General features: G+C 39.3%; 1 protein-coding gene across 12 annotated transcripts in view; it reads left to right on the forward strand.

Moving 5' to 3' along the window:
• The window catches only part of suox (sulfite oxidase), a 37,209-nt gene that overhangs the window by 4,924 nt on the left and 13,060 nt on the right, over positions 1-19,225 (forward strand). For 6 of the 12 annotated variants that reach the window (XM_073070928.1, XM_073070923.1, XM_073070922.1 and 3 more), the window contains one exon: positions 10,662-10,754. The exons of 5 other annotated variants lie outside the window; for them this stretch is intronic. Coding sequence is in view for 1 of the 7 variants with exons in the window: in XM_073070926.1 (XP_072927027.1) it covers positions 10,907-10,920 (14 nt within the window). In the remaining 6 variants the exon portion in view is untranslated. Of the gene's footprint in view, positions 1-10,661; positions 10,755-10,891; positions 10,921-19,225 lie in introns of those variants that run through there. One more of the 12 variants, XM_073070926.1, reaches the window with a different exon arrangement.

The raw sequence follows: 19,225 nt of genomic DNA on the forward strand, positions 1-19,225 counted from the left end.
GGTCGAGTGGTTGAATCAGCAATGTTGTGTTAGGCGGCAGGAAACACACTGTGACGTTAGGTTGAATGCTGTCCAAATGTTTAGGATGGGCTGGAGTGTTGTCAAGCAACAAAAGAACTTTAAAGGCAAGATTCTGTTCCGGCAGTGGCGTCCCAGAGCTGTGTTACCTTCACCTGATGCTGCGCTGTTTATAATTTCCAACTTTTTTTTTCAAGTGTTAAAGTGGTTCTCTGCCACTCGGCTGATGGCCCAGGACATGACATCGGATGCTTAGGAGGCATAGTTAAATATTTCAAGCACAAAATCACTGCACCATAGCTAAAACCAACAAAAGTTAAAGAGCGCAAGATTGCACATCCACACCTCGCCAAAACCAATTCGAGACTGACGGGAGTGAGACTGTGAGGCGCGCGCACCTGACTTGTATTGGCAAGAAAGTGGTGCTTCTCATCCCAACAGTGAGACTGTGAGTGTGTGCACGTGACTTGTATTGGCGGGAAAGCAGTGCTCCTCGCATAACTGTGAGTTTTGGACGCAAAAAAGGAGACGTTGGTAGAAATATGTTCCTTGCATAACTGTGAATCCGCATTGTCTGAAGACGCATATAATGAGGATAGGGTGTACTGTATCTTTTTGGAAATATGGCGTACATTTAAATATTGTAGTCTTAATTTTACCCTTTTAACATTTTTTCTGTTCTTTAACCTTGCCTTGTTTATGCTGCCTATTTATTTTTCTAGCTACTTTCTTAACTTATGCTTCCCAGTTTTTGTCTCCTTCCTGGATTCCTTTTGCACTTGCTAAGCTTGTTTAAATCGTTCCCAACAGCCCAGCAAAACATACCTGTGAGGATGTTAGTTCCACTCCAACTGAACTTGTATGGTTCTCACCTGCCTCAGCAATGGACCCAATGGTAGAGGACTTCTGTCCTTCAAAAGTTTAAAGTAAATCCTATTCCCCACCCCCCTTTTACTTTTCAGTGAAGCAGTGAATGATGTCTTGGAGGTTGAGCTTCAAGTGTGCAAGTGTCATATATGTACTGATGTCAGAATGACTTTTATTCTGGAGTGGAGGTGCTGAAGGCTTCCTGTTTGTCCTGCAGATTAAGTCCACTCCAGCAGGGAGTTCATTGGAGGTGAGGTGCAGTATTGCATTAAAGAAGATTGAAAAATAAGTGATAGAAGAACCAGATAAACCTAAACCTGGAAAAGAATGGAAAGCTATGGGCTTAATGCAGCCTAGTGGGATTGGCATAGATGGCACTGCAGTAGGTGTAAACGAGTTGAGTTGAAGGGCCCTTTCTGTTCAGTGCCGCTCTATGACTCTAGGTTGGTGACCTGTTGTTGAGAATTACACACATGAGGAATTAAGTTGTAGGACAGTTCAGTCTTTCTGTCTTCTCAGCCAAAGCAAGTATAGAGTTCCCATTTGTCCATAAGACTATAAGATATAGGAACATTTGGCCCATTGAGTCTGCTCCACCATTTCATCACAGCTGATACATTTTTCCTCAACCCCAATCTCCTGCCATCCATCCTGTATCCTTTCATGTCTTGATCAATCCAGAATCTATCAACCTCTGCATTAAGTATATGTAAAGATTTGGCCTCCACAGCTGCCTGTGGCAATGAATTCCACAGATTCACCACTCTCAGGCTAAAGAAATTCCTCCTTATCTCCTTTCTAAAAGGATGCTCCTCTATTCTGGCGCTGTGTCCTCTGGTTTTAGACTCACCACCATAGGAAACATCTTCTTCACATCCACTCTATCAAGGCTTTTCACCATTTGATAGGATTCAGTTGTGTCACCCCTCATTCTTCTCAATTGTAGTGAATACAAGCCCAGAGCCATCAAGTGCTCTTCATATGGACAAGCCATTCAGTCCTGGAATCATTTTCGTGAACCTCCTTTGAACCCTCTCCAGTTTCAAAATGTCCTTTCTAAGAATAAGGGGTCCAAAATTGCTCACGATACTCCAAGTGAGGGTTTGCCAGTGCTTTATAATGTCTTAATGTTACATCCTTGCTTTTATATTCTAGTCCTCTTGAAATTAATGCTAACATTGCATTTGCCTTCCTCACCACAGACACAACCTGCAAATTAACCTTTAGGATGTTCTGCACAAAGACTCCCAAGCCCCTTTATGCCTTGGATTTTCAAATTTTCTTCCTGTTTAGAAAATAGTCTACTCTTTTTTTTCTACCAAAGTGCATGACCATACACTTCCCAACACTGTATTCCATCTACCACTTCCATCTACCCGTTCTCCTAATCTACCTGTCTTTTTGTACCCTCTCTACTTCCTCAAAACTTCTTGCCCCTCCAGCTATCTTCGTATCATCTGCAAACTTTGCAATAAAGCAATCCATTCCATTTTCCAAATCATTGACATTTCATGTAAAAAGAATCGGTTCCAACACAGACCCCTGTGGAACACCACTAGTCACTGGCAGCCAACCAGAAAAGGTTCCCTTTATGCTTGCCTCCTGCCGATCAACCATTGCTTTATCCATGCTAGAATCTTTCTTGCAATACCATGGGCTTGTAGCTTGTTAAGCAGCACCTTATCAAAGGCCTTCTAAAAATCCAAGTACACAACATCAACCAATTCTCCTTTGTCTATCCTGCTTGCTATTTCCTCAAAGCATTTCAACAGATTTGTCAGGCAAGATTTTCCCTTGAGGAAACTTTGATGACCAAGGCCTATTTTGTCATGTGCCTCCAAGTACCCAGAAACATCCTTAACAATCGACTCTAACATCTTACTAACCACTGAGGTCAGACTAACTAGCCAATAATTTCCTTTCTTCTGCCTCTCTCCCTTCTCAAAGAGTGGAATGATATTTGCAATTTTCCATTCTTCTGGAACCATTCCAGAATCCAGTGATTCTTGAAAGGTCATTACAAATGCCTCCACAATCTCTTCAGCCAGCTCTTTCAGAACCCTGAGATGTGCACCAACTGGTCCAGGTGACTTGTCTACCCCAAGATCTTCTCCTTGTAATGGTAACTTCATACACTTCATGACCCCTGACACCTGGAACTTCCACAGTGAAGGCTGATGCAAAATACTTATTCTGTTCATCTGCTATTTCCTTGTCCTCCATTACTCCTCTCCAGCATTGTTTTCCAGCGGTCCGATATCCACTCTTGCTTCTTTTACACTTTATGTATCTGAAGAAACTTTTGGTATCCTCTTTTAATATTATTAGCTACCTTACTTTCATATTCCATCTTTACCTTCTGAATGACTTTTTTAGTTGCCTTCTGGTGGTTTTTAAAAGCTTCCTAATCCTATAACTTCCCACTAATGTTTGCCCTCTCTTTGGCTTCTGTGTTGGTTTTGACTTCTCCTTGTTAGCCATGGTTGTGTCATCTTTTCTTAAGAATACTTCTTCCTCTTTGGGATGTATATATCTTGTGCCTTGTGAATTGCTTCCAGAAATTCCAGCTGTTGCTGTTCTGCCATCTTCCCTGCCAGTGTTACTGTACAATCAATTAGGTCAACTCCTCTCTCCTGCCTCTGTAATTCCCTTTACTCCACTGTAATATTGATACAGCAGACTTTGGCTTGTCCTTCTCAAATTTCAGGGTGAATTTGATCATTTTATGAAAGAAATTCCCCCTCTTGGGATCCAGCATCAACCTAATTTTCCCAATCTACCTGCGCGTTGAAATCTCTCATGACTATTGTAAAATTGCCCTTTTGGCATGCACTTTCTATCTTCCATTGTAACTTGCAAATCACATCCTTATACTGTTTGTGGGTCTCATAACGCCCATCAGGGTCTCTTTACCCTTGCAGTTCCTTAGCTCTATCCACAATGATTCAACATCTTCTGACCCTGTGTCACCTCTTTCTTATGATTTGAGCAACACACACAAAATGCTAGTGGAACGCAGCAGGCCAGGAACGAGACCCGAAACGTCGACTATACTTCTTCCTATAGATGCTGCCGGGCCTGCTGCGTTCCACCAGCATTTTGTGTGTTGCTTGAATTTCCAGCATCTGCAGATTCCCTCGTGTTTACATTTTCTAATGATTTGATTTCATTTTTTACCAACAAAGCAACACCACCCACCTGTGCCTTCCTTCCTGTCTTTTCATACAATCTGTATCCTTGGATATTAAGCTCCCAGCTATAATCCTCTTTCAGCCATGATTCAGTGATGCCTACAACATCATACATGCCAGTCTGTAACTGTGCTGCAAGTTCATCTACCTTATTCTGTATACTGTGCACATTTCAATATAACACCTTCAGTCCTGTATTCACCCTTTTCAAATTTATCCATCTTTTACATTGCAACTCATCCTGTTGACTGCAATTTTGCCCTATCATCAGCTTGTCCTTGCTTGGAGTCTCACTACACGCTGCATCTGTTTGTAAACCAACTACTTTATCCTCAGCACTATCACTCTGGTTCCCATCCCCCTGCCAAATTAGTTTAAACCCTCCTGAACAATTCTAGCAAACCTGCCCAGAAGGAGGTTAGACCCCCTTGGGTTCAGGTGTAACCCGACCCTTTTGTACAAGTTGTACCTTCCCCAGTAGAGATCCCAATGTTCCAGAAATCTGAATCACTGCCCCCTGCACTAGTTCCTCAGCCACACATTTATCTGCCAAATTATCCTATTCTTATGCTCACTGGCACGTGGCACAGGCAGCAATCCAGAGATTACTACCCTGGAGGTCCAGTTTTTCAGCTTTCTACCTGACCCCCTAAAATCTCTCTTCAGGGACCTCCTTGCCTTGCCTATCTATGTCATTGGTGCCAGTATGTACCAAGATTTCTGGCTGCTCAGCCTTGGCCTTAAGAATGCCCAATCCAAGGCATCCCTGATCCTGGCACCTGGGAGGCAATATACCATCCAGGTGTCTTTATCATATCCACAGAATCTCATCTCTGTCCTCTTGTCTTTGCCTTCTGTCTTATCAACCTCCACATTCAACCGGTCATCCTCCACAATTTGCCCTACCTTCAATGCAATGCCACCAACAAATAAACCTCCCCCTCCCCTCCAATGCCTTCACAATTATAAAAAGGCAGTTCCCTCTGCCTCCCTGATTCATTTTTCCTGTAGCACCCACTACCTTCCATGCAAGTGCAAGGAATTTAACATTTGCCCCTTTTATCAGTTCCATTTTCACCATCCAGAGGCCCAAACAGTCAAGCAGTGATTCACATGAACTTCTTCCAATCTGGTGTATTGTATTCAGTGCTCACAAGTGTGCACTTCTCTATGTTGGAGAAATCAAGTACAGATTGGGTGAGTCCTTTGTAGAACACTTCCTTTCCATCCATATGGGTGACGCTGGTTGTCTGGTTGCTTGTTGATAAATTTGGTGCTGTATATCTACTTGTAAATCTTTCTTTTTATATCTTTTTATTAATTTTAAACAAACATAAGAGAAACATAGATACAGAGAGTTTGAGAATACATAATTAATAGGTTAAAGTATAAATACAAATAGATGATAATCCATATATAATAACCTCCCAAACTCATAGTGATTACGAAAAAAGGAGTAAATAAGAAAAAAAGCCTAACCTAACCAACATGGGCCATTGCATTATGTCAAATATACACAGCAGTGTCAATAACTCCGTACCTCCATCCAAATAATTAAGGATAGGTTTAAGAAAAGTCAGTTTAGCTCATATGAAAATGTTGAATAAATGGTTTCCAAGTTTCTTCAAATTTAATTGAAGGGTCAAGAACAACACTTCTAAATTTTTCTAAACTCAAATAAGAAATAGTTTGAGAAAACCACTGAAATATGGTTGGAGGATTAATTTCTTTCCAATTCAATAGGATAGATCTTCTAGCCATTAATGTAACAAATGCAATCATCCGCCGAGCTGAGGGGGATAAACAACTATTATCCACCATTGGTAAACCAAAAATTGCAGTAATAGGATGTGGTTGCAATTTAATATTCAGAACTCTTGAAATAATACCGAAAATATCTTTCCAATAATTTTGCAAGCAGGGGCAAGACCAAAACATGTGGGTCAATGAAGCAACTTGAGAATGACATCTGTCACAGGTTGGATTAACATAAGAATAAAATTGAGCAAGTTTATGCTTAGATATATGAGCCCTATGTACAACCTTAAATTGTATTAAGGCATGTTTAGCACAAACAGAAGAAGAATTGACTAATTGTAAAATTTTCTCCCACTGCTCAGTGGGTATAAGACAATGAAGTTCTTTTTCCCATTCCTTCTTAATTTTTCCTGATACTTCTGGCTGCATTTTCATGATCATATTATAAATGATGGCTACTAAACCCTTCTGGCAAGGATTCAGAGATTAAATTTTTTCTGTAACGTCCATTGGACATAATTTCGGAAAAAACTGTAACATGTTATTCAAGAAATTTCTAACTTGCAAGTATCTTAAAAAAAATGAGTTTTAGACAAATTATATTTATTAGATAGCTGTTCAAAGGACATAAAACTATTGTCTAAAAAAAAAATCACGAAAACATGTTATACCTTTTGTTTTCCATAATACAAAGGCGTGATCCATAAAAGCGGGCCGAACAATAAAGTTAGATATAATAGGGCTTGATAAGATAAACTTATTCAAGCCAAAGAATTTACGAAATTGAAACCATATTCGTAATATATGTTTAACTATAGGGTTGGTTATTTGTTTATTCAATTTAGATAAAACAAAAGGAAGCGAAGATCCTAAAATAGAAAACAATGAGAAGTCTTGTACAGATTTACATTCCAAATTTACCCATTGTGGGCAAGGTACTATAATCGATTCTTGTGTCCAAAATATTAAATATCGAATATTAACTGCCCAATAGTAAAATCTCAGGTTTGGCAAAGCCAAACCACCCTCCTTCTTAGGCTTCTGTAAATATTTTTTTACTTAATCTAGGATTTTTATTCTGCCACACATACGAGGATATTTTGGAGTTAATAATATCAAAAAAAGATTTAGGAATAAAAATTGGTAATGCTTGGAATAAATATAAAAATTTGGGTAATATTATCATCTTAATAGCATTAATTTGACCAACCAGTGACAAAGATAATGGGGACCACCTGGTAACAAGTTGCTTGATTTGGTCAATTAAAGGTAAAAAATTAATTTTAAATAAATCCTTATGTTTCTTGGTAATTTTAATATCCAAATAGCTAAAATTATCTGTAACAAGTTTAAATGGTAAGTGTTTATAAATTGGAACTTGCATATTTAATGGAAATAATTCACTCTTATTAAAATTCAGTTTGTAACCAGAAAAGCTACTAAACTGAGTAAGCAAGGACGAAATAGCAGGAATAGATCTCTCAGGGTCAGATGTGTATAGTAACAAATCATCAGCATATAATGATAACTTATAAGTCCCTTACCCACGGGTAATACCAAAAATATTAGGTGATTCACGAATGGCAATGGCTAAAGGTTCCAAAACAATGTCAAATAATAAAGGACTTAAAGGACCTTGCCTCGTACCACGGGGTTAGTGAAGAAAAGGAGATCTCTGATTATTGGTAAGAACCGAAGCCAAAGGTTTATGATATATTAATTTAATCCATGATATAAATTTTAAATTAAAATTAAAATTCTGCAACGTATTAAATAAATATGGCCATTCAACTCTATCGAACGCTTTTTCAGCATCTAATGAAATAACACATTCTGGTATTTTAGATGAAGGAGTATAAATTATATTAATTAATTTTCTGATGTTAAAAGATGAATAACGGTTTTTAATAAATCCGGTCTGACCTTCAGAAATAATTTTAGGTAATATATTTTCTAATCTAGTGGCCAAAATTTTGGTAAAAATCTTAGAATCCGTATTCAGCAAGGATGTAGGCCGATAGGATGCACATTCAGTGGGGTCTTTATCTTTTTTAAAAATTAGAGAAATGGAGGCATCATAAAAAGATTGTGGTAAATTACCTACAGTTAACGCATCTTTAAAAATTTTACAAAGTCAAGGAAAGAGTATAGAAGAAAAGGATTTTAAAAATTCCGCAGTATAACCATCTGGACCAGGGGCTTTACCTGAATTCATTGAAAAAATAGCCTGTTTTATTTCGGTTTCCGTAATAGGTCCGTCTAGAAATACACTGTCTTCTGTTGTTAATTTTGGGATATTCAATTTTCTTAAAAATTCATCCATTATGGAAGAATCCTCAACAAATTCTGATTGATATAAAGAATTATAAAAATCTTGAAAGGCTTTATTTATCTCTTTATGATCAATCGTCAAAGTGCCATCTCATTTACGAATCTTAGTGATTTGTTGTTTAACTGAAGCAATTTTCAATTGATTAGCCAATAATTTGCCAGATTTATCTCCATGTACATAAAACCGGGTTCTAGATTTAATTAACTAATTTTCAATCGAAGAGGATAATAACAAACTATGTTCCATTTGAAGTTCAACTCTTTTTTTAATAAAGTTCTTTACTGGGGGTCACTGAATAAATCTTATTGAATCTGTAAAATAACCTATGACACATACAAAATGCTAGAGGCACTCAGCAGGCCAGGTAGCATCTATGGAAAAGAGTAAACAGTTGACGTTTCGAGCCAAAACACTTCATCAGGAATGTTCGACTGTTTACTCTTTTTCCATAGATGCTACCCTGGCCTGCTGAGTTCCTCCAGCACTTTGTGTGTGTGTGTGTGTGTGTTGCTTGGATTTCCAGCATCTGCAGATTTTCTCTTGTAATTATTCTGTGGTGTTGAGATTACTTGTGAGAAATCTGTTTTATTTCAGCCATCCATAATTGGATATTGTTAATTTTAGGTCTAATCAAAGACACAAATGCATTAGTTCTTGCTGCTCCAGTCATTGACACGTCTTTGATATTCCCATCCCTTCCACCTTGCACAGCAGTACTTGTACCCATTTTATTGTGACACATCCATGCCCACCAGCATTATACACCTTGATCCAGAGCTGGATTCTGGCCCAGAACATTGGACTATGTTTGAGATGGTTTCTAGGTCTCTTTTCCTGGCTTCCTCATCCCTGAGTCTTTGCTCTTCAGTACTATTGAATCCCAAATCCAGGATTTGATCTGAAGGGAATCATCAAATATTCCCATTTAGGAATACTACAGCGAAAAACAGCAGTCATAGCTGCGGGTACTTCAGTAAGCAACTTTGTTTTAAGACATTTTTTAAAAAATCTATCGATCCTCAAAATCTGCACACCTGGGACTGCATATTCAGGTCATGAATGCAGTTTCCTTTAAGAGAAAGGAAACGTGGAAGGCATGCTGGACTGCAAATAAGATTGAAATGCAGAGCCTTTAGGCCCCAAGCCCCTACTGTCCTGCTAGCAAATGTGAACACTACCTCACTTTTTTTTTGCTCTCCTTTTGCACTACTTATTTAATATACTGTTGCAAGAAAAGGTTTGCAAAACCTTTGCAATTACCTGGTTTTCTGCATTAATTACTCATAAAATATGATCTGATCTTCATCTAAGTCACAATAACAGACAAACACAGTCTGCCTAAACTAAAAACACACAAACAATTGTACTTTTCATGTCTTTATTGAACACATTGTTAAATCATTCACAGTCCAGGCTGGAAAAAAAGTTTGTGAACCCTTGTGTTTAATAGTTGGTAGAAACTCCTTTAGCAGCAATAACCTCCACCAAACGTTTCCTGTTGTTGCTTATCAGACCTGCACAATGGTGAGGAGGAATTTTAGACCATTTATCCACACAAAACTGTTTTAGTTCATCAATATTTCTGGGATACCTTGCATGAACAGCCCTCTTCAGGTCATGTCACAGCATTTCAATTGGGTTAAGATCTGGACTCTGACTTGGCCACTTCAAAACACAAATTTTCTTTTTAAACGATTCTGTTGTTGATTTACTCTTGTGTTTCGGATCATTGCCTTGTTGCTTCATGTGACGGATCACTACCCTGACATTCTCCTGTAAAGTGTCTTGACACAATTTTGAATTCATTGTTCCCTCAACGATTGCAAGCTGTCCAGGCCCCGACGCAGCAAAGCAGCCCCAAGCCATGCTGCTGCTTCCACCGCCCTTCACAGTTGGGATGAGGTGTTGGTGTTGGTGTGCAGTGCCCTTTTCCCTCCAAACATAGCAATGTGCATTTCTGCCAAAAGGTTCAATTTTTGTCTCCTCTGTCCACAGAACATCCAGGTGGTCTTTTGCAAACTTGAGATGTGCAGCAGTGGTTGGGTTTATTTTGGAGAGCCCTGGTTCCCTTCCTCCATGGTGTCCTTCCATGAACACCATTCTTGTTCAGTATTTTTCTTAGAGTGGACACATGAACAGCAAGTTCTGGAGATTTCTGCAGGTCTTGCTGTTACCCTTGGGTTCTTTTTCGCCTCCTTCAGCACTGCACGTTGTGCTCTTGGTGTGATCTTTACAGGATGCCCACACTTGGGGAGAGTAGCAACAGTGCTGAGTTTCCTCCATTTGTGGACAATTTTTTTTTACTGTGGACCGATGAATGCTCAGGTCTTTAAAAATGTTTCTGTAGTCTTTTCCAGCTTCTGCATCTGTACAATTCTTCTTTTAAGGTCCTCTGAAAGTTGTTTTGATTGAGACATGATGCACATAAACAAATCATTCTTGTGAAGAGCAGGCTCTGTCAGTAACCTGACTTAATGTGTTTTCTTTTTATATAGGACAGAGCACCTCTACAACGCACACCTCCAATCTCATCTCATTGACTGGAACACCTGACTCCAAATAGCTTTTGAGAAGGCATTACCCCAGAGGTTCACATACTTTTTTGAACTTAGACTGTGATTGTTTAAACAGTGTACTCGGTATTGACAAGAAGTACAGTTGTTTGAGTGTTATTCGTTTAAGCAGATTGTGTTTGTCTATTATTGTGACTTGGATGAAAATCAGACCACTTTTATAAGTAATGCAGAAAATCAGGTAATTGCAAGGGTTCACAAACTTTTTCTTGCAACAGTTTTTTAATGTATTATTGCATTGTATCGCTGCCACAAGACAACACATTTCACAAATATGGCAGTGATATTAAACCTGCTCTGATGGCCCCATGGCAAGGAGCATTCTACTATTGGTGTAAGGTAGACAAACCCATCTTGCTGGCCAGATGTTGTGCACTACAAGGTTTATAAATGAGAGTATGGCAAAATAGTGAAAACTTTGTATGAATGTAAGTTTAAACAATTGTCTAAAAGTACATTATCAGTTTGAAGCTTTGGTCCTGAAGAATACCAATTGTGAGGAGTTGTAGATATGAGCGGTAAAAAAATAATGGTGACAACACAATTGGATATGGTAAACCAAGTATGGTTTTGTGCGCTGGGGTATACTTCAACTGATTATTGAGCATGATCAGTTTAAGGAGGTTATGTAAGAAATGGAAGGTGCATTGTTGATACTTTGCAATATTACAGTGGATGAGTGATAGGGCAATGAAGGGAGAAGAAATGTTAGGGTATTTTCATGAACTGGGAGATTTAAATTGTATCCATTTCCAGCATCATAAAAAGTTGATTGTTCCCATGTATCAGAGTCACAATGATGTAAATTATGGTCGTAACAAAAGTTTTATTGAGACTTATGAAAGGTAACTGTGGATCGTTAGGATGTATGAATTTGTGCCACAAATTACTACACCAAGTATTTCAAACTACTACTAATTAAGAGGTGAGATTATTACAGAGTATGGAAGGTAGAATTAAATTTGGTAGCTCAGAGGAAAAAGTAGTGATGTAGACTTGATGGACAGGTAACTTAATTCTATGCTGGGGTGCTCTATAACTAGGAGTCCACTAAAAGCATTAAACTTTGTAACTGATGTCATGAAGCTCAAAAGGCTGCTCAAGACATAGGTCAGATTTAGAAGGAAATCTATCATATTGTTATCTGCACACTTCACTCTTCAAATGTATATGGTACAAAAAAAAAATGTGTACTGATTATCGTACACATAATTCGCAGTATTAGTATGGATCTTCAGATACCACTATAAGTGTTAGTTGGGTGCTTTCTAAAGTAATTCAGGAAATTGCTGTTATTGCAGATTGTTCAGAATTGAGGAGAAAAAGAAGCTAAAACGCCAAAATTAAAGCTGAATGCAAATGCTTCCATCATATTTGCTAGATTTCTAACTGTACCACTGTGAGGCATATTGCTAAATAAGCTTTGGAGTGTGAAAGTTATAGAGTGTAATGAATTACTCATACAGAATATCTTTCATGTGGCCATCAACTGGTCAGAAACAGAATTTACAGAATCACAGAGGAATAACAAGATCAGCATGGAAGCCATTCAGTCATTGAATGTGTTAGGGAATGAAATTGGTGGGATTGCTCCGGGAGTTGGCATGGACTTCAGTGCCACCTCCTATATCATTAGATACAAAAAAAATAATGTTTTTGAACACTTATTACAAAACAGATTGGGAAAAACAAATTCAGCCCCTCAAGCATGCTTTGCCATCAAACTATCAATGTAACTCAATTTATCTGCTCATCTCCTGAACTCTTAATATCTTTGTCCAAGAAAACATGTCAAAGCCAGTTTTAAAAATTTCAATTGACACCACCCTCCTGTTGTGCCCTCGTTCAGAACCCCACCAACCCCAAGCTCTGTCGATCTTTGGAGAAATTTTGCAGTATACACTGGTGTTTGTGTGAAGATGTTTCCTTTCAACATAAACCTAACCAGTTTAATCACGGGAAGTTTCTTGGCGAGATGATCTCATTACTAGATTACACGAGTGAATCTGCAGATGCTGGAAATAATGATGAAGGGTTTCGGCCCGAAACGTCGTCACTACCTCCTCCCATAGATGCTGTCTGGCCTGCTGAGTTCTGCCAGCATTTTGTGTTTTCATTACTAGATTACCTGTTTTTTCTCTGGCTCTATGGGTTCTAAACTGGTTAATGAGGCAAACATGGAAACCTCAGAATCTTGATGGGGCAAGTAGGTGGATAGTTGTGAGGAGGTCTACACCTTTCACCACTTGCACAGTGTTTCTGTGTGCTGAATACCATCCTGATAGCTCCTTCTCTACTTTAAGCAGTTATGGGGCATAGATTCCAGGAGTAAGTGAATTTCTTCAAATAAGTTTTTTTTAAACCTACAGCACAATACAGGCCCTTCGGCCCACAAAGCTGTGCCAAACATGTCCTTACCTTAGAAATTAACTAGGCTTACCCATAGCCCTCTATTTTTCTGAGCTCCATGTACGTATCCAGGAGTCTCTTAAAAGACCCTATCGTATCTGCTTCCACTGGCAGCCCATTCCACGCACTCACCACTCTGCGTTTTTTTTAAAAAAAACAACTTACCCCTGACATCTCCTCTGTACCTACTTCCAAGCACCTTAAAACTGTGCCCTCTCTTTGCTAGCCATTTCAGCCCTGGGAAAAAGCCTCTGACTATCCACACGATCAATGCCTTTGAGCTTCAGGGTGAATCTGTGATGCATTCCCTCTGAGGCCAATATTATCCATGTGGTACTGAAGACTGAGTGTGGAACTATAGATGATTTTAACTAGAGCTTTTTACAACTGTAGTGTTGCTTCTACCGTTTTGTATTTCTCCTTCACTGAAGTAAAAGCACCATGTGGTCAATATGTACATAGGAAGAAGAAAAAATTTCTCAGAACTTCACAGGTAAGTATCTTAAACTGAGTTATCAGATATGGTTTTGCATCTTTAGCATGATTTCAGATTCAGATTTGTTAACCTCACCAACATTGATACACACAGTGCAACAGAAAAACAAGCCCTTTTCCAACCCACCCCCTCACACACAATGACAGGCCTCCAGCACTAGGACAATCTGCCTCCATCATTCCAGTCCTTGGCCTAGGACTTGCCAATCACAGGTTTTGCCTTCAGGCCTCGACTTCCAGGCTCATTCGGACTAATTCAATCAAAAGTAAGATCGGACACAGAATCGGATCAGTATTGCATTTGCGTTCTTGTCAATTCCCTGATAAGGGAGTGGGAAGGTTAAATCTTTAAAATGGGGCTTATGATGATGAGAGTGGTCAAAACAAATGAAACATTTTGGGAGATACTAATATCAAATACACTCAAAATTGAACCCTTCTTGAGAAGTGTCTTATTTTTGCAAATGGCTGAGCAACCACTTTAGCATACTAAATAGGTTTCTCTTTTATCCCAGAGACATGCTGGTAGGTGAATTGGTTGCTCTAAAGCCATCATGAAGGACCCTGGCCATCTGGGATATGCCCTCTTCTCATTATTGCCATCAGGGAAGGAGGTACTACAGCCCGAGGATGCTTACTCACTTTTAGGAACAGTATCTTCACTTCTGCAATCAGATTTTTGAACAGTCAATGAACCCATGAATGCCACCTCATTATTTTCCTAACTTTTTGCACTATATATTTATTTTTATATGTCTCATTGTAAACTGGTAATTTTTATGTAGTGTACTGTACTACTGTACAGCAACAAATTTCATGATATACATCACTGATAATAAACTTGATTCTGAAATTGCCTCTTACTGCCAATTAACAGCAAAAAGAATCAAAGTAAAGTTTATGGACATCTGTGAGATGGAATACCTTGCAGGGTACAGGGAATTATAGAAAGGGGGAATAGGATAAATATAATTGTCCTGGGAACAGACATAGACCTGATGAACTGAATGGTTTCATGCTGTGTCATTATGAAATCAGAGTTTGTGCCAGTGCTATGCCTGTGATCCAGATGGTCCTAGTCCCCTGTTCCCTTCCCCACAGCTACATTTTTTTTTCGTTATCTGGTTCTCTTTCAAGTATCATGAACAACTTTGCATCTGATTCAGCTAGCCCAGCTTTCCAGATTTAGCCACTCCATTTTGTTTTAAACCCTGGTCAGTTTTGTTTCTTTTGCTAATCATGTTCATTCTATATTCTCTGGTTCTTCGCCCTTCCAATGGAAACAGCTTCTGTCTATACTTTAATGGTTTTAGATACCTCCTCTATGAAATGCCTCTCAACCTTCTCTGTGCCAAGGTGAACAATATCTTCCTCTGCACTACTTATGTAATTTGGATAGTCTGCTCCTGCTGCCATGCTGCTACTTTGCATGAAGTACCTCGTACCTGAAATTACTCCTAAAATCAGATATCCAGACTGGACATGGTATCCCGGTATCACCAAACTAGTCTTTCATCATTGCTCCCCTGCTCTGTAATGGTTCTTGGTTTTTGAAACCCAGGATCCTGTATGTTTCTAAAACTGCTTTCTCAACCTGCCCAGTCTTAACAATTCATGCACCAGTACAGTGCAGTTGGCAAAGTGAGAGAGAGTGGGTTCCAGGGAAGTCAGTAGGGGTAAAGGATAGGTAGGAATGCTCTGAGAGCTGTCACAGACTCAGTGGGCTGAATAGTCTCGTGTTGTATGAAAATGTGTTATCTCACTTTTCCTGTAGCCCTATTAAAATTGTACCTTTGAGTTTTGTTGATTTAAGTTGACTTTATTACTTGCATCCTTCACATACACAAGAGTAAAAATCTTTAAGTTACGTCTCCGTCTAAATGTGCAATGTGTAATTTATAATAATTGTAATACAACATATTATAGTATGTACAACAGGACAGTCAATATAGCATAGAAATACAATTGTACCAGCCTAAATTAAGCAGTCTGATGGCCTGGTGGAAGAAGCTGTCCTGGAGCCTGTCGGTCCTGGCTTTTATGCTGTGGTACCATTTCCCAGATGGTAGCAGCTGGAACAGTTTGTGGTTGGGGTGACTTGGGTCCCTAATGATCCTTCATGCCCTTTTTTCACCCTCTAAAATGAAATATCACATCTTTTCTAGATTAAATTTCATCTACCACACATCTACCCATGCCACTATATTTCTATGAACCATTGTGTACTGTACACCCTAGTTCGATTCATTAATGTACATTAAGAAAAACTGTAGCAGTTCTGGTACAGGCCCACAGGGAATGCCAATGTACACTTCCTTCTAGTCTAGCTATTTGCTGTTGATCTTTGTAGACAATGCTGCTTCTCCCCCTGAACTTTGTAATATTAGTTACTAGAGCATACATATACAGTATACACCTAAGTAACAAGAATGAATTGATTACTTCAAGATAGTCTAGTTCATATATGTCAAACTCAAGGCCCGCGGGCGGTGGAATTATCTTTGGCCCGCAAGATAATATCTAATTACTATTAAAGCTGGCCCCAGTAATCGAAGCGCCTGTGGCGTATGATATGGCTAATGCTGAGTTTATTCAGGTACCAGGTTTTCAGGGTTTTTAGTGTTTATTCAGCAGTCTTGCTCAGCAGTCTTCTTCATAAGAAACGGAATTTGTAAAGTGAAACACTTTGTAGTTATAGCAGACTTAGACACATGAGAGCAGGCTGAAAAAACGGAGGCAACGAAAGCTGCGTTCGCACGCGTCCGACTGATCCGGCCCGCATGAAGCTGCATTTTGCTCAATCCTGCCCGTGACCTAAAATGAGTTTGACACCCCTGGTCTAGTTAATGCAGAGATGTCATTTTGAGTTGCTTTTCAAATGGCATTTAATAGCAAATTAAGATTTAGTGATTTGCAAACACGAGTGTTTATAATTTATTACTTGGCTACTGCTGCTTGTTATCTAATCTTGAACAGTATTTCTGTTCTGGAGCTCATTCTTCATTGAGATAAAAAAAAATCTGGATAAAAAAGTGATAAAGGTGAGAACTAAATATTAGATATTGCGCTAATAAATTTTATGGTTATGTAGATATGCATGTATGCTGCTGAAGAGATGACTATAAAAGTTCACAAAATGCTGGTGGAACACAGCAGACCAGGCAGCATCTATAGGGAGAAGCGCTGTCCTGACGGGTCTCGGCCCGAAACGTCGACAGCGCTTCTCCCTATATATGCTGTCTGGCCTGCTGTGTTCCACCAGCATTTTGTGTGTGTTGTTGTTTGAATTTCCAGCATCTGCAGATTTCCTCGTGTTTGGCCAAAGTTCAGCTCATTTTTACTTCTTTCTGCAAATGATTTTTGCCAGTTAAATTAGCTATAGAAAATACCTGTTTTGAGATACTTTTGGGTTGTACATGGCAATATCCTCTTGCTTTAGTGTGTTGTGTACAAGGTATTTCATGAATGGTGGTTGATGAAACAAAGTAGTTTAGAGGAGCTAGTTGATATTATTGGTTTTTGCACTTTGACATTGTGGGTGGAATGAAAGAATGGGTTAATTTGTGTGCAAACGGTTTGTATGGAAACAATTAATTGCTTTTTTTATATAAAGTTGCCTTTCACTATTAAAAGTTCCTTTCCACTCAACATCACTCTTTCCAACTTATGTACTGTATGTGAATGAATAATTGCTATGTACAGCTTGTGAAATAATTTGCAAACTCAAGAATCTGATTAGAAAGCAACACATACAAAATGCTGGTGGAACACAGCAGGCCAGGCAGCATCTATAGGAAGAAGTATAGTCGATGTTTTGGGCCAAGACATTGACTGTACTTCTTCCTATAGATGCTGCCTAGCCTGCTGTGTTCCACCAGCATTTTGTGTGTGTTGCTTGAATTTCCAGCACCTGCAGATTTCCTCGTGTTTGCGAATCTGACTAGAAATCAAGATTTGGGATCTTGCCTTCATTTACAGGTTGCTTGTAGAGGATTGGAATAACATTTAACAGTTAGAGGTGAGGAGCTATTTGTAAAGCGCAAACATGAGGAAATTTGCAGATGCTGGAAATTCAAACAACAACAACAACATACAAAATTCTGGTGGAACACAGCAGGCCAGGCAGCGTCTATAGGGAGAAGCGCTGTCGACGTTTCGGGCCGAGACGTCAACAGCGCTTCTCCCTATAGATGCTGCCTGGCCTGCTGTGTTCCACCAGCATTTTGTGTGTGAGCTATTTGTAACCTTGTTTCACTGCATGTTTACACACTCAGTGGCCACTTTACCATACAGGAGTGGAACCTGGTGTGGTCCTCTGCTACTGTAGCTCATCCACTTCAAGGTCTGGTGTGTTGTACATTTAGAGATGCTGTTCTGCACACCACTGATGTAACGTATGGTTATTTGAGTTACTGTCGCCTTTCAAGCAGCTTGAACCAGTCCAGCCGTTCTCTTCTGACCTCTCTCATTAACAAGGCATGTAGTGACAAAACCAAAACAATTGCTGCTGCTGGCAACCCTATGGATTTGTTATACTTACTTCACCCACCCTCACTCCAATAATGGTTGCTCCAAAGGTTGAGAATATGTATTTGATCCTTTATTAGCAATTAGCAAACATACAGTCTTGAAGCGATTGAAACTTAAGTGTACCTGAGTGCAAGCTAAGTGTGATTGAGCGGTCAACAAAAGGTACAACCTCTGTTGGTCTCCAGCTATGACAAACTGTAGTGAAGAAAGCATAAAGATGTGACTTATTTCTTCCACTTTTACTGCGCCCCCCCCCCCCCACCTATGTGACTAGTTGCCATAATAAAGGCACAACACATAATACAATGCAGATCGAGAATAGATGCATGGCTCCTACATTCCAGCCCCCTAATTATTGAATTGAATGATCTTTATTGTCATTATACATAGGTACAATGAAACTCTGTTTGGCTTCCTCTCAGGCAATCAAACAAAGCAGTAGATAAAAACAAGACAGTAATAGAAAAATAGTACTAAGTAGATAAGTAGCAGAAAATAAGTTGCAGCAGCACCAGAATGTCACAGTAATGCACAAAGTGCCGTTAGTGCAAGTATTTGAGTCCTTGTGTGTGCTCACAGTTTCAGTCATTGTTCTGTGGGAGTGGTGTGATGGAGGCCACAGCTCTGGGGTAGAAGCTGTTCCTCAGTCTATTTGTTCTGGCTTTTAGTGTCCTAAACCTTTTGCTAGATGCTATAACTTTATTATACTAGAATAATTACAACTACGTGTTACCAAGACACAATAGACATGAAATATCAACATTTACACAAATGTCCTCTTTTGGTAAGAAATCTATCCTGGATTGTGATCTTCTGACAAACCAGGTTGTTTCCCCTTGACTGCATTCAGGAAAATCTGTCTTGAATTGCTTCTTCCAAACCTCATCGAACACAAAACTGAAGCCCCATTAACTGTCAGCTCTGGCCAAGTGTGGTCTCTTCCACCACCACGGGCTCCTTTCAGTGGTCCATAATAATCCAACCTAGCATTGTTCTGATTGCATCATTAACACTGCGAATCAATTACAATCGCTCAAATGCCTTGGGCGCAT

The sequence above is a fragment of the Hemitrygon akajei genome, chromosome 18 (genome assembly GCF_048418815.1).
Source record: "Hemitrygon akajei chromosome 18, sHemAka1.3, whole genome shotgun sequence".
Taxonomy (NCBI): domain Eukaryota; kingdom Metazoa; phylum Chordata; class Chondrichthyes; order Myliobatiformes; family Dasyatidae; genus Hemitrygon; species Hemitrygon akajei.